We start from the raw sequence: 16,844 nt of genomic DNA, 5'->3' as shown, positions 1-16,844 counted from the left end.
GAGTCATAGAAGTTTACAGCATGGAAACAGGCCCTTTGGCCCAACTTAACCATGCTGCCCTTTTTATAGAAATCATAGAAATCATAGAAACCCTACAGTGCAGAAGGAGGCCATTCGGCCCATCGAGTCTGCACCGACCACAATCCCACCCAGGCCCTATCCCCACATATTTACTTGCTAATCCCTCTAACCTACGCATCTCAGGACTCTAAGGGGCAATTTTGAACCTGGCCAATCAACCTAACCCGCACATCTTTGGACTGTGGGAGGAAACCGGAGCACCCAGAGGAAACCCACGCAGACACGAGGAGAATGTGCAAACTCCACACAGACAGTGACCCGAGCCGGGAATCGAACCTGGGACCCTGGAGCTGTGAAGCAGCAGTGCTAACCACTGTGCTACCGTGCCGCCCAAATTTTTGTAACCCCTAAGCTAGTCCCACTTTCCCACGTTTGGCCCATATCCCTATAGACCCATCTTATACATGTAACTGTCTAAACGCTTTTTAAAAGACAAAATTGTACCCGCCTCTACTACTACCGCATCTGGCAGCTTGTTCTAGATACTGACCACCCTCTGTGTGAAAGAATTGCCCCTCTGGACACTTCTGTATCTCTACCCTCTCCCTTAAACCTATGCCCTCTAGTTTTAGACTCCCCTACCTTTGGGAAAAAATATTGACGTTCAAGCTGATCTATGCCCCTCATTATTTTATTGACTTCTATAAGATCACCCCTAAGCCTCCAACACTCCAGAGAATTACAGCACAGGAACAAGCCCTTCGGCCCTCCAAACCTGCACCAACCATGCTGAACTAAAACCCCCTACCCTTCTTATCCCTCCATTCCCATCCTATTCATGTATTTGTCAAGACGCCCCTTAAAAGTCACGACCATATCTGCTTCCACTACCTGCCCCGGCAGCGAGTTCCAGGCACGCACCACCCTCTGTGTTAAAAACATGCCTCATACATCTCCTTTAAACTTTGCCCCTCGCACCTTAAACCTATACTCCCCAAGTAAATGACTCTTCCACCCTGGGAAAAAGCTTCTGACTATCTACTCTATCCATGACCCTCATAACCTTGTAGACTTCTATCAGGTCGCCCCTCAACCTCTATCGTTCCAGTGAGTACAAACCAAGTTTCTCCAACCTCTCCTCATAGCTAATATGCTCCATACTAGGCAACATCCTGGTAACTCTTTTCTGTACACTGTACGCTCTCCATATAATTTAATATTATATTTTTCTAACAGAGTGACCAGAACTGTACACAGTATTCCAAGTGTGAAAGCCTTTGAAAAGGTCTCACATAGGAGTCTTATAAAGAAGGCAAATGAACATGGGATACAGAGTAACTTAATGAGGATTAAAAATTGGCTTAGTTGTTGTAGACAGAGGGTGATGACAGAAGGTTACTTTTGTGACTGGAAGCCAGCGTCTAGTCACGTACCACAGAGATCTGTGCTGGGTCTGATATTATTTGTCATTTATATTAATGGCACCAATGACTATGTTGAGGGGCTGGATGAGTAAGTTTTCAGATGACACAAAGATTGGTCGGGTGTTAATTATATATATGAATGTGTTGGGTCCAGGAAGATATAGATGGGATAGTCAAATGGGCAGATCAGGGGCAGATGGAATTTAACCCTGAAAAGTATGAGTTTGGAAGGAGTAATTTGACAAGGAAGTATTCAATGAATGGCATGACACTAAGAACTCTCTGAGGAAAAAAGGGACCTTGGCATGTTTGTACATAGATCACCGAAGGAAGAAGCACAATTAGTAGGGTGGTGAAAAAGTCATATGAAACACTTGCCTTTATTATTGGAGGCAGAGATTACAAAAGCAGGGAGGTTATGTTGGAGTTGTATCGGACTTTGGTGAGGCCACAGCTAGAGTCCTGTGTGCAGTTCTCGTCACCACATTATCCATCCACTAGGATGCTGCCTGGGATAGAACTGTTAAGTTATGAAGAGAGGTTGGAGAGGCTTGGGTTGTTCTCACTGGAGCAGAGAAGGCTGAGGGGCGAGCTGATCGAAGTGTACAAGATTCTGAGAGACATGAACAGAGTGAATAGGGAGAAGCTGTTCCCCTTAGTTGAAGGGTCAGTCACACGGGCCCAAGTTCAAGGTGAGAGGCAGGAAACTTAGGATGGATGTGAGGGAAAATGATTTTACCCAGAGGGTGGTGATGGTGTGGAATGTGCTGCCTTGGTGGGTGGTAGAGTCAGGTTGCCTCACATCCTTTCAAAAGTACCTGGATGAGCACTTGGTATGCCATAACATTCAAGGCTACGGGCCAAGAGGTGGTAACCAGAATTAGGTATGAAGGTCAGGGGATTCTCACGTATCAATGCAGACTTGACGGGCTGAAGGGCCTCTTCTGCACTGTTTCATTTTTCGATTCTGTGACTGAGAGGAAAGTGACTTGCTGGGATGGGTGGCAATATGTTTAAACATGTTAAAATTCAGGGTGCAGTACGAGGCCATTCGATCCATTGTATCCATACTGGTTGAAAAAGCAGAGTGCCACCTTCTAGCTCTGTGAGGTTCACACCACTCGGTGTGTGGAAATACTCCTCCTCAGCGCCCCCCACTCAATGTTCCCACAATTATTCTCAATCTTTGCTCCCTGGACATTGACCTCTCTGCAAATGAAAACCGATTCTTCCTAATCCACTCAATCCAGATACCTCCTGATGTTATATGTCAGAATGAAATCTCCCCTCCTGAATAAAATGTTCCAACATCTCATAGAATCCCACAGTGTGGAAGAAGGCCATTTGGCCCATCGAGTCTGCACCAACCACAGTCACACTAGGCCACATCCCCACAACCCCATGCACTTATATTGGCTATTGCCCCTGGAGGAAACTGGAGCACCCGGAGGAAACCCACGCAGACATGGGGAGAATGTGCAAACTCCACACAGACAGTGACCCAAGCCGGGAATCGAACCCGGGTCCCTGGCACTGTGAGGCAGCAGTGCTAACCACTGTGCCACCGTGCCGGCCATCCTCATCAATTGTCTCTACCAGACTCTTTTGGTGATGTGGTGACCAGAACTGTACACTGTACTCTATTTGTGCTCTAACAATTGTTTTATACAATTAGAGAAACACCTCCTTCCTCTTCTAATCGTGTCCTTGATCAATAAAGAAAAATCTCTACAGCATCATCTTGAGCACCTTATTTTCCTGTCGCGCTATCATCAGCAATCAATAGACATATACTCCAAGATCCCTCTGCTCCACCACTCACCTCAATATCCACCATTCATTGTGTGTTCTCCATCCAGTGTTTGTCCTCCCAAAACCCATTCCCTCACACTTCTCCACATTGAGTTCTATTGCTCACACATCTACCCACCTGACCAATCCATCGATATCTTCCTGCTGTTTACAGCTTTCTTCCTCACTATCAAGCGCATGAACGATTTTCATCTCTGCTGCAGACATCTTATTCATGTCCCCAACTTTTAATTCCATTTCATTGACACTACCACAAGAACACAAGGAACTCAGTACAGATCCCTCTGGAATTCCACTGGGAATAACCTTCCAATCTCAATAACCACACTACCCACAACCCTTTGCTTCTGACATTGAGACAATTGGCATCCAACTCTCCTTCCAATTTCCTGACGAGTGAGTCTTGTTTGACCTTGTCAAAGCTCTTGCTAAAACCCTTGTGGACTATATCATATATGTTACACTCATCAACTCTCCATGTTACTTTGCCAATCAATGTAATCAAGTTATTGAGACTTGACTTATTTGAACAAATCCATTCTGACTCAAATTTATTTAAACCTTCCCAAATGATGATTTCTATTATTTCACAGAATTATTTCCCATTATTTTCCCACCACAGACATGAGGCTGAATGCTCTGTAATTACTCCGGCTGTCTCTTAATCAATGTCATTACTTTTCCAGCTCCACATCTATAGGCACAGTTGATGGGTGAAGATGCTTTGTGTCTTTGTTACATCTTCCCTTGCTTTCCTCAGCAGCCTCCGGTATGAATTGTCTCTGCCTGGGGACATATCCACTTTCAAGGATGGTAAACATCTTCATATTTCCTCCCTCACTGAGCTAATCTCATTTAATATTTCACACACCTCTTCCTTAAAATAATGAAATAACAAAAATAAAATGCTGGAAATATACAGCAGGTCAGCCAGCATCTCTGGAAATAAACAGAGTTAATGTTTGGTGTTGTGATAACTCCTCTGCTCTGAAGATGGTTCGTCACAAAGGGTAACGTTATTCTGTTTCTCGCCGCAGAGGCTGCCTGACCAGCTGAGTATTTGCAGCCTCTTTTTATTTGGATTGCATCAGTACAGCGATGAACTGTGTGATTGTCCTTTCAGTCCTGGTAGTTCGACCATTCCTGAGACTGTTGTTCCAGTAAGACGTTGCTCCACACACGCCACAGGCTGGTTAAAAGGTAATTTCAGACTCTGTTACATCAGATTGACATTGACTGTCCAACACAATTCACACTGGAGACACTTTTCAATCTTTCTATTCCTCATTTCAGGATCTCATCCCAGTCTGCGTGAAGGGATAGTAAAGAGGACAGTTTGTTTTCACTGGAGTGGAAACACCTGTCGCTGGCACCAAGAAATAAAGATCAAACGCTGCTACAATTTCTTTGTTTATGAGTTGAAGAAGTCACCTGCCTGTTCCCTCGCTTACTGCACAGGTACATTGGTGTTTGGAAATGATGTAAAGAGAAAACTCTGGGATGTCCCAGCTCAGCAGCTCAACTGACAAAGTTACACGAGAGCCTCTGCTTTGTAAGGGACTGACACTCAAAGTATAATTTTTAGCAAAGGGAAATGATTCAGACACTCTGATAGCCCGTTTGTCGCCCTTCACTCACTCACTAACCTTCCTGCACAAGGAGGGAAATTAAAATAATTAATTCTCAAGGAGTTGTGGAATAGACATTTTGATAATGAAGATGTGATTGGGCATAGTCAACATGGATTAATCAATGGTGAATCACGTTTGACAAACATGTTGGAGGTTTGTGAGGATATTCCTAACATAATTGAGAAAAGTGGATGCAGTGTTCCTGGAGTTTCAGAAGGCTTTTGATCAGGTCAGCAATGGAAAGTTGGTCAACACAAATAAAGCATTGGGATAGGAGGTAATATACTGGCATCGATTAAAGATTGGTTAACAGGCAGAAAGCAGAGTGACAATAAACAGCTCATTCTGGCGTTAGCAGCCTCTGACCAGAGGGAACCACAAGGGTCAGAGCTTGGGCCCCAGCTGTTCACAATTTTGATCAATAATTTGGATGTGGGGACTAAATATGTTCTTCCAAAAGGGCTTAGTGAGTGGACAAGTAGATGTCAGATAGAATATAACGTAGAAAATATAAGGTTATGCTTACAATTTGCGAGGAGGAACAAGTGTGTGGAGTATTTCTGAAATGGTGCGAGATTAGGAATCCCTCGTCAAAGCACTGCTGCTTCACAGCTCCAGGGACCTGGGTTCGATTCCCGGCTTGGGTCAGTGTCTGTGTGGAGTTTGCACATTCTCCTCGTGTCTGCGTGGGTTTCCTCCGGGTGCTCCGGTTTCCTCCCACGGTCCAAAGATGTGCGGGTTAGGTTGATTGGCGATGCTAAAATTGCCCCTTCGTGTCCTGAGATGTGTAGGTTAGAGGGATTAGTGGGTAAAAATATATGGGGGTCGGGCCTGGTTGGGATTGTGGTCGGTGCAGACTCGTTGGGCCGAATGGCCTCTTTCTGTACTGTTGGGTTTCTATGATTCTATGATTCTTTCCAATAAATCACTAAAAGCTAGAATGCAGGAGCAATGAACAATTATGAAGCTAATGGTTTATTAGCTTCTATTGCCAGAGGGATTGAGTTCAGGAGTAGCAAAGTAGCAACGTTAGGGTCCCCAAGGTATGTTATGAACCCAGATTCAACCCCAACAATTCTTCTATTTTGACCTAAGTGTGAGGATAGGATTCTTCACTTTGGGACTCGAACCAGGGGACAGAATTTCAAAATATGGGTACGCCACTTAGGAGCAAGGGGAAGATTTTTTTTTAATTCATAAAATCCGAGGGTTGTGAATCCTCGGAATTCTCCATTGCAGAGGGCTGTGGAATCTCAGTCATCATGGATGCTAAAGGGACATTTGAATAGCAACGTAAATGAAGGAACTGAAGGTATGGTTGCTAAATTTGCTGTCACCACAAAGATAGGTAGGAAAGTAAATTGTGAAGAGGATATAAAAGGAGATTGATATGTGTGGACAGAAATCTGAAAAATGCAGTATAATGTGGGCATATATGAAAATTCAGGCAGTGCAGGGAGACACTGGCTTTCGAGCCAGAAACAATGGAGTGAAGGAGCTCATACCCCTTTTGTACCGCAACAACTTCTGTCAGGCAACTGCAAATAAAACTCCCACTGAAAATAACAGAACAGCAAACAAGGGAGTGGGGGAGGGAGTGTGGGGATTTAGGGGAGGGGACTCGGTCAGGAAGGGGTGGCAGAGGTGGGGGAGGGTTGGTCATGCAAGGGGTGCAGGGTTTGGTTATGGAAGTGGGGGGGTTGTTGGATCGGTCACGGGGGCTGGAGTGTTTGCTCATGGGGGGGTGGGGGTTGTGTGCAGTCAGACTGTTAAGTCAGTTTTTTTTGGTGGGGGGGGGGGGGGGGGGGGGGCGGGGGGGCGGTGCATGAGGGCACTAGCCAGTTCATGTAGAGGATTGGCCAGGGTATGCGGGGAGTGGGTGTAGCAGTCTGGTCGGACACGGGGTCAGGGTGTTGGTTCACATCGGCAATGGTTATGGGGGGGGGGGATTGGCAGGGGTGGGGTTTGGGTTTCTTACTGACAGCTGATTTGTGCAAGAGTCAGTTAGGGGGTCAGGAGTGTGTGTACTATCCTGTATAAAGGGTCCCGTGTTGGGGGTCCTGTTTGGGGGTGTGGGCTGCCTCGCATGGGCTATCCAGTGTGGAGTGTGGGATGACCCATGTGGGTCCAGTCTGGTTCGAAGTCACATTCGGACGATTGCAGAGACAGTTTTGCCTCTACAATATCATTGGCTGAGCTCTCACAATGGTTTGAATCTGAGTTTGGCGATTGGTGAGAACAATGTCAAGTATTCACCATGGTGACAGCGTCTGTGTGGATGGGCAGAGTTCATGTTTGACTTACAGACTCCTGTTCCTCACTGTATTTTGTGTTCGTGTTGGATGTTGCTCTCACACATTCTCTCACCTTTCTGTTCCTCATTCACAGAAGCTGGTCCAGTTCCAACCCAACCGCCCACACCACAGACCAGCCCGCCTTATGATTCGCCTCATTGGAACGTTACAGCAGCATCAGGTATTAGCATTTTGAAAATCAAACTGAGAGAAGGGTTGCTATGGACAGAGTGGGCGAGGGGAGTGAGATGGATTGTGTGAGGGGAGTGGGATTCTGTTCCAATCATTTTGCTATCAGTGCATGTTTATTTTGTCATTGGTGTTTGTGGTCACCCAGAAAGTGTGACTGGTCAGAATCAATAGAAAAGCTTCAGATGATTGAAATGTAGAGAGATTGGTGAACTGGGAGGTACAGAGGGACCTGGCTGTCCTGCTCCATAAATCACCACATCACGATAATGGTCTCATCAGTGGTTAGGACAGAAGTGAAATGTTGGTCTTGTCAGGGCAATGGAATGTAATGTGAGCACGTTTTACTGCAGCTGTACAGGGTCTTGGTGGGACCACATCATAAAATCTGGGCACAGTTTTGGTCTCCCTATTTGAATAAAGATACAGGCCGGGACTCTCGGGCCCACTGTGCTGCAAACCGGGACACAGCAGCTGGGGGCCTTTAGCGAGCGCCGGTCGCGAGTCTCTCAAGTGTTTTTTTGTCAGCACAATCAGCTCCGTGCCGAAAGTCAGGACTTCTGACGAAGGGTCCGAGCTGGAACTCTGGTGAAGGGTCATCCAGACTCGAATCGTTAGCTCTATTCTCTCTCCACAGATGCCTGTCAGACCTGCTGAGATTTTCCAGCCTTTTCTGTTTTGTTTTGAAAGATTGGATAGGCTGGGTTTGTTGTCTTTTGAAGAGGTGAGCATTGATTGGTTGATCTAGATAGTGTGGATGGGAAGGGACAATTTACCTTTGCAGAGTGTTTAGTAACTGTGGGAAGGGGCGGGGGTACAGATTGAGAGTTATTGGCTAAAAATTTAAAGGGGAAATGAAAAGAAAATATTTTCAGCCAAAGGGTGGTCAGGGTTTGGAAATCACTGACTGAAAGGGAGTAGGAGGCTGTGCGATCATTCAGATCCCTATGTTCCTGTAGGGGAGACTGCAAGGGCGGCCATGAGAGTGAGAATGCATCATGGACCTTCACATTCACACCACAGCTCCAATCACAGGCTGTTCCTCTGCCACATTTGCTGTGATTGGTGGAGCAGCAACTTGCAGATTTTTAAATTGGACATTATTGGGGTTTGAACATTGGCTGCATGTGTGACATGATGGGGAAGAAAGTGGTCTCCGCACTTGGATCAGATTGCACAAGGTTCTAATTCACTCACTGGATAATTGACCAACTATTTCTTTAAAGATTTTGCCACTCTTGCTTTTTCATTTCTCTTTCATATGCTCACCCACACAGACATTCTCCATATCCTGCTGTATCTCTCTCCCTCACTCACACATTCTCTATATCCTGCTGTATCTCTCTCTCTCACTCACACATTCTCTATATCCTGCTGTATCTCTCTCTCTCTCTCACTCACACATTCTCTATATCCTGCTGTATCTCTCTCTCTCACACACATTCTCTATATCCTGCTGTATCTCTCTCTCTCACTCACACATTCTCTATATCCTGCTGTATCTCTCTCTCTCACACACATTCTCTATATCCTGCTGTATCTCTCTCACTCACACATTCTCTATATCCTGCTGTATTTCTCTCTCTCTCTCTCACTCACACATTCTCTATATCCTGCTGTATCTCTCTCTCACTCACACATTCTCTATATCCTGCTGTATCTCTCTCTCACTCACATATTCTCTATATCCTGCTGTATCTCTCTCTCACTCACACATTCTCTATATCCTGCTGTATCTCTCTCTCTCACTCACACATTCTCTATATCCTGCTGTCTCTCTCTCTCACTCACACATTCTCTATATCCTGCTGTCTCTCTCTCTCACTCACACATTCTCTATATCCTGCTGTATCTCTCTCTCTCACTCACACATTCTCTATATCCTGCTGTATCTCTCTCTCTCACACACATTCTCTATATCCTGCTGTATCTCTCTCTCTCACTCACACATTCTCTATATCCTGCTGTATTTCTCTCTCTCTCTCACTCACACATTCTCTATATCCTGCTGTATCTCTCTCTCTCACTCACACATTCTCTATATCCTGCTGTATCTCTCTCTCTCACTCACACATTCTCTATATCCTGTATATATTCTGTATATCAGAACTCCCACTCATCTGATGAAGGAGCAGCGCTCAGAAAGCTTGTGGCTTGTGCTACCAAATAAAACTGTTGGACTTTAGCCTGGTGTTGTGAGACTTCTTACTGTGCTTACCCCAGTCCACTGGAGCAAGCTGAGAGGGGTGATTGAAGGCAGCAGTGTTGGTAAGAGATTAATTGGATTAATTGAATTGTTTATTTATTTAATTAGTCAGCTAGTGTGTGTATTTTTTTGGCCTTTACTTTAACAGCAGTTTTTCAAGTTTAAAGTGAAAACTAGAAGTGGGCAGCAAAGGAGTCTGGGAAGGGTTTCTTTAAGCGCGTGAAGTATTAAAGGTAGGCTGCAGTATACAGCGGGCAGCGTCGGGAGCGGGCAGCGTAGTGTGTGGGAAGCAGAGTGTGAGCTATAAGACTTTGGCTCACAGGGCTTGAGTGTGTGGGAAGCAGAGTGTGAGCTATAAGACTTTGGCTCACAGGGCTTGAGTGTGTGGGAAGCAGAGTGTGAGCTATAAGACTTTGGCTCACAGGGCTTAGGCTGAAAGGGCGAGTAGGGGTGAGTTTGAATTCATTTTTGCACTTTCTACCTGGTACTGGCAAGGTATCTAGAGGGGATGGGTGTGCAGGCAGTGCAATGTTCCTCTTGCACTATGTTTGAGGTGAGGGACGACGACAGTGTCCCTACTGATTACACCTGTGGGAAGTGCACCCATCTGCAGCTCCTCCAAAACCGTGTTAGGGAACTGGAGCTGGAGTTGGATGAACTTAGGATCATCAGGGACGCAGAGATGGCCATAGACACAAGCTTTAGGAATACAGTTACTCCGAGGATTGAAAACAGATGGGTGACGGTGAGAGGGGCTGGGAGGAAGCAGTCCGTGCAGGGATCCCCGGTGGTCATTCCCCTTAGCAACAAGTATTCCGCTTTGGATACGGTTGAGGGGGATGACATACCAGTGGGGAGCCGCAGTGAGAGGATCTCCAGCACTGTGTCCGTCTCTGTGGCTCGGGAGGGAAAGGGGGAGAGCGGGAGGGCGATAGTTATTGGGGACTCGTTAGTTAGAGGGATAGATAGGAGGTTCTGTGGCAGCAAAAGAGACTCACGGATGGTATGTTGCCTACCGGATGCCAAGGTCCGTGATGTCTCAGACCGTGTTTTCCAGATTCTGAAGGGGGAGGGGAAACAGTCACAAGTCGTGGTGCACATTGGTACCAATGACATAGGTAAGAGAAGGGACGGGGATTTAAAGCAGGAATTTCTGGAGCTGGGCTGGAAGCTGAGAGCCAAGACAAAACATGTGGTCATCTCTGGTACATTGCCGGTACCACGTGATAGCGAGTTGAGGAACAGGGAGAGAGTGCAGTTAAATATGTGGTTGCAGGGATGGTGTAGGAGGGAGGGTTTCAGATACGTGGATAATTGGAACACGTTCTGGGGAAGGTGGGACCTGTACAAACAGGACGGGGTGCACCTGAACCAGAGGGGCACCAATATCCTCGGAGGGAAATTTGTTACGGCTCTTCAGGGGGGTTTAAACTAATTTGTCAGGGGAGTGGGAAAGGGAGTTGTAGTCCAGAAGTCAGAGAGGGTGGTGAGGTATTGGGGAAGGTATCAGGGTCAAGGGTGGGTACTGGTAGACAGGAAGGTGGGTTGAAGTGTGTCTACTTCAATGCAAGGAGCATCCGGAACAAGGTAGATGAACTTGGGGCGTGGATTGGTACTTGGGACTACGATGTTGTGGCCATTACGGAGACGTGGGTAGAACAAGGACAGGAATGGTTGTTGGACGTTCCGGGGTATAGATGTTTCACTAAGTGTAGGGAAGCTGGTAAAAGAGGTGGAGGAGTGGCATTGTTAATCAAGGATAGTTTAACGGCTGCGGAAAGGCACTTCGTGGGGGATCTGCACACTGAGGTAATATGGGCTGAAGTTAGAAATAGGAAAGGAGCGGTCACGTTGCTAGGAGTTTACTATAGGCCCCCAAATAGTAATAGAGATGTGGAGGAAGAAATTGCTAAGCAGATTATGGATATGTGTGGGGGTCACAGGGTAGTTGTCATGGGGGACTTTAACTTTCCAAATATTGATTGGAACCTTTGTAGGTCAAATAGTTTGGATGGGGCAGTTTTTGTGCAGTGTGTGCGGGAGGGTTTCCTGACACAATATGTGGATGGGCCGACTAGAGGTGAGGCCACATTGGATTTGGTACTGGGAAATGAACCGGGCCAAGTGTTAGATTTGGTTGTGGGAGAGCAATTTGGAGATAGTGACCACAATTCGGTGTCTTTTGTTATTGCAATGGAGAGGGATAGGGCCGTACGGCAGGGCAAGGTTTACAATTGGGGGAGGGGTAATTATGATGCGATTAGGCAAGAATTAGGGGGCATAAGTTGGGAACAGAAACTGTCAGAGAAAGGAACTAATGAAAAGTGGAACTTTTTCAAGGAACAAATACTGGATGTCCTTGATAGGTATGTTCCTGTCAGGCAGGGAGGAAATGGCCGAGTGAGGGAACCATGGTTCACAAAAGAGGTGGAATGTCTTGTGAAAAGGAAGAGGGAAGCTTATGTAGGGATGAGGAAACAAGGTTCAGATGGCTCGATTGAGGGTTACAAGTTAGCAAGGAATGAGCTGAAAAAGGGGCTTAGGAGAGCTAGGAGGGGACATGAGAAGTCCTTGGCGGGTCGGATCAAGGAAAACCCCAAGGCTTTTTAATCTTATGTGAGGAATAAAAGAATGACCAGGGTGAGGTTAGGGCCGGTCAAGGACAGTAGTGGGAACTTGTGTATGGAGTCAGTAGAGATAGGCGAGGTGATGAATGAATACTTTTCTTCAGTGTTCACCAAGGAGAGGGGCCATGTTTTTGAGGAAGAGAAGGTGTTACAGGCTAATAGGCTGGAGGAAATAGATGTTCGGAGGGAGGATGTCTTGGCAGTTTTGAATAAACTGAAGGTCGATAAGTCCCCTGGGCCTGATGAAATGTATCCTAGGATTCTGTGGGAGGCAAGGGATGAGATTGCAGAGCCTTTGGCGCTGATCTTTGGGTCCTCGCTGTCCACGGGGATGGTGCCAGACGACTGGAGAATGGCGAATGTTGTTCCTCTGTTTAAGAAAGGGAATAGAAATGACCCTGGTAATTATAGACCGGTTAGTCTTACTTCGGTGGTTGGTAAATTGATGGAAAGGGTCCTTAGGGACGGGATTTACGACCATTTAGAAAGATGCGGATTAATCCGAGATAGTCAGCACGGATTCGTGAAGGGCAAGTCGTGCCTCACAAATTTGATAGAATTTTTTGAGGAGGTAACTAAGTGTGTTGATGAAGGTAGGGCAGTTGATGTCATATACATGGATTTTAGTAAGGCGTTTGATAAGGTCCCCCATGGTCGGCTTATGATGAAAGTGAGGAGGTGTGGGATAGAGGGAAAGTTGGCCGATTGGATAGGTAACTGGCTGTCTGACCGAAGACAGAGGGTGGTGGTCGATGGAAAATTTTCGGATTGGAGGCAGGTTGCTAGCGGTGTGCCGCAGGGATCAGTGCTTGGTCCTCTGCTCTTTGTGATTTTTATTAATGACTTAGAGGAGGGGGCTGAAGGGTGGATCAGTAAATTTGCTGATGACACCAAGATTGGTGGAGTAGTGGATGAGGTGGAGGGCTGTTGTAGGCTGCAAAGAGACATAGATAGGATGCAAAGCTGGGCTGAAAAATGGCAAATGGAGTTTAACCCTGATAAATGTGAGGTGATTCATTTTGGTAGGACAAATTTAAATGTGGATTACAGGGTCAAAGGTAGGGTTCTGAAGACTGTGGAGGAACAGAGAGATCTTGGGGTCCATATCCACAGATCTCTAAAGGTTGCCAGTCAAGTGGATAGAGCTGTGAAGAAGGCCTATAGTGTGTTAGCTTTTATTAACAGGGGGTTGGAGTTTAAGAGCCGTGGGGTTATGCTGCAACTGTACAGGACCTTGGTGAGACCACATTTGGAATATTGTGTGCAGTTCTGGTCACCTCACTATAAGAAGGATGTGGAAGCGCTGGAAAGAGTGCAGAGGAGATTTACCAGGATGCTGCCTGGTTTGGAGGGTAGGTCATATGAGGAAAGGTTGAGGGAGCTAGGGCTGTTCTCTCTGGAGCGGAGGAGGCTGAGGGGAGACTTAATAGAGGTGTATAAAATGATGAAGGGGATAGATAGAGTGAACGTTCAAAGACTATTTCCTCGGGTGGATGGAGCTATTACAAGGGGGCATAACTATAGGGTTCGTGGTGGGAGATACAGGACGGATATCAGAGGTAGGTTCTTTACGCAGAGAGTTGCTGGGGTGTGGAATGGACTGCCTGCAGTGATAGTGGAGTCAGACACTTTAGAAACATTTAAGCGGTTATTGGATAGGCACATGGAGCACACCAGGATGATAGGGAGTGGGATAGCTTGATCTTGGTTTCAGATAAAGCTCGGCACAACATCGTGGGCCGAAGGGCCTGTTCTGTGCTGTACTGTTCTATGTTCTATGTTCTATGTTCTATCTCCACATTATCTCTCTCTCATACTCACAGACATTCTCTATATCCTGCTGTATCTCTCACTCATACTCACACAGTCTCTATATTTTGCTGTATCTCTCTCACTCGCCCACATCGGATGACACGTTGGCACAGTGGTTAGCACTGCTGTCTCACAGTGCCAGGGATTCAGGTTTAATTCCGGCCTCGGTTACTGTCTGTGTGGAGTCTGCACATTCTCCCCGTGTCGACATGGGTTTGCTCTATGTGCTCCGATTTCCTCCCACAGTCCAAAGATGTGCGGGTTAGGTGGATTGGCCATACGGTTTCTCTCTCTCTTACACTCTATCTCTATATCTTGCTGTATATCTCTCTCTCTCACACACACACATTCTCTATATCTCGTTATACCTCTCTCTCTCAAACAGACATATTCCCTCGAGCTTGTTGTTGTATCTCTCTCTCTCTCACACACGCACTCTCTATCTTGCTGTATCTCTCTCTCACACTCACATTTCCTATATCTTGCTGTATCTGTCTCTCACATCGGACACATTCCCTCTAGCCTGTTATATCAAATATGCAAACATTCTTTACCTTTCCGTATCTTATAGAGGCCTATAAAATAATGAGGGGCATAGATCAGCTCGATCGTCAACATCTTTTCCCAAACGAAAAAGGACAAAGTTTAAAACGAGAGGGCATAGGTTTAAGGTGAGAGGGGAGAGATACAAAAGTGTCCAGAGGGGCAATTTTTTCACACAGAGGGTGGTGAGTGTCTGGGACGAGCTGCCAGAGGTAGTAGTGGAGGCGGGTACAATTGTGTCTTTTAAAAAGCATTTAGACAGTTACATGGGTAAGATGGGTATAGAGGGATATGGACCAAGCACGGGCAATTGGGACAAGCTTAGTGGTTTTTAAAAAAAGGCAGGAATGAACAAGTTGGGCCGAAGGGCCTGTTTCCATGCTGTAAACCTCTCTATGACTCTATGACTCTCCCTCACACACATACACGTTCTCTATATCTCGCTGTATCTCTTTCGCAGTAAGAGTTTTAACAACACCACATTAAAGTCCAACAGGTTTACTTGGTAGCAAATGCCATTATCTTTCGGAGCGCTGCTCCTTCCTCAGATGGAGTGGATATCTGGTGTCACTAAAACTCTTACTGTGTTCACCCCAGTCCAACAGCAGCATCTCCACATCATGACTACCATCTCTTTCACACACAGACATTTGCTATGTCTTGCTGTATCTTTCTTTCACACTCACACATTCTTTGTATTTTGCCGTTTCTCTCCCTTACACACAGTCATTCTCTATCTTCCTGTATCTCAGTGTCACAGCTGTTTGCACTATTTCCTCACAGCACCAGGGACATGGGTTCGATTCCTGGCTTGGGTCACTGTCTGCACGTTCTCCCTGTGTCTGCATGGGTTTCCTCCGGGTGCACCGGGTTCCTCCCACAGTCTGAAAGATGTGCAGGTTAGATGCATTGGCTGTGCTAAATTCTCTCTGTGTATCTGAACAGGTGCCAGAGATTGAGATTTTCACAGTAATTTCATTGCCGTAAATTAATGTAAGCCTACTTGTAACAATAATAATTAAACTTAAAATAACCTTAAACTCTCACATTCTCAATATCTTGCAAACACTAGCCTTAAATTTGATTGAATGTTTTGAGTATCATAGATTCATAGAAATCCTACAGTACAGAAAGAGGCCCCTCGGCCCATCGAGTCTGCACCGACCACAATCCCACCCAGGCCCTACCCCCATATCTCTACATATTTTACCCACTAATCCCTCTAACCTGTGCATCTCAGGACACGAAGGGGCAATTTCAGCATGGCCAATCAAACCTAACCCGCACATCTTTGGACTGTGGGAGGAAACCGGTGCACCCGGAGGAAACCCACGCAGACACGAGGAGAATGTGCAAACTCCACACAGACAGTGACCCGAGCCGGGAATCGAACCCAGGTCCCTGGTGCTGTGAAGCAGCAGTGCTAACCACTGTGCTACCATGTGTCGTTGACTGACGTGTTAGTTGACTAGGTGTGTAGACGAGGGGTCAATGTAGTTTATATGGATTTCAGCAAAGCCTTTGACAAAGTCCCACATGGGACACTTGTAAAGAAGGTAAATTCATATGAGATAGAGGGTTATTTGATCAAGTGGATTCAAAATACACTCAGTTGCAGGAGACAGAGGGTGATAACAGAATGCTGCTTTTGTGACTAGAATCCAGTGTGCAGCAACGTACCACAGGGATCTGTGTTGGGTCCCCTATTATTCATTATTTATATAAATGACATTGACTATGTGGGGAGTAGGGTTAGTAAGTTTGCGGATGACACAAAGATTGGACAGGTGCTTAACAGTGAGGCAGAGCGTCTTGGGCTACAGGAAGACATAGACAAAATGGGCAGATAAGTGGCAGATGGGATTTAACCCTGAAAAATGTGAGGTGATACACTTTGGAAGGAGTAATTTGACAAGAAAGTATTCAATGAATGGTAGGACACTCGGAAGTTCTGTGGAACAAAGGGACCTTGGTGTATTTGTCCACAGATCTCTGAAAGCGGAAGGGCAGGTTAGTAGGGTGGTGAAAAAGTCATATGGGATACCTGCCTTTATCAATCGAGGCATAGATTACAAAAGCAGAGAACTTATGTTGCAACTTTGGTGAGTACACAGCTAGAGCACTGTGTGCAGTTCTGCTCACCACATTATCGGAAGGATGTGATTGCATTGGAGGTGGTGCAGAGAAGATTCACCAGGATGCTGCCTGATGTGGAACATTTAAGTTATGAAGAGTGGTTGTGTCGGCTTGGGTTATTTTCGTTGGAGCAGACAAGGCTGAGGGGA

The 16,844-nt window shown here is 46.1% G+C and overlaps 1 protein-coding gene across 1 annotated transcript in view; it reads left to right on the top strand.

Annotated features, from left to right (window-relative positions):
- Positions 1-16,844, top strand: part of LOC144488623 (pancreatic secretory granule membrane major glycoprotein GP2-like) — a 53,273-nt gene that overhangs the window by 23,612 nt on the left and 12,817 nt on the right. Inside the window, exons 4-6 of the mRNA XM_078206687.1 lie at positions 4,381-4,457; positions 4,551-4,715; positions 7,277-7,363. Of these exons, the coding sequence (XP_078062813.1) occupies positions 4,381-4,457; positions 4,551-4,715; positions 7,277-7,363 (329 nt within the window). The remainder of the gene's footprint in view (positions 1-4,380; positions 4,458-4,550; positions 4,716-7,276; positions 7,364-16,844) is intronic.

Source organism: Mustelus asterias, unplaced genomic scaffold (genome assembly GCF_964213995.1).
Source record: "Mustelus asterias unplaced genomic scaffold, sMusAst1.hap1.1 HAP1_SCAFFOLD_1723, whole genome shotgun sequence".
In the NCBI taxonomy this organism is placed as follows: Eukaryota; Metazoa; Chordata; class Chondrichthyes; order Carcharhiniformes; family Triakidae; genus Mustelus; species Mustelus asterias.
This window is presented reverse-complemented; position numbering and strand designations above follow the sequence as displayed.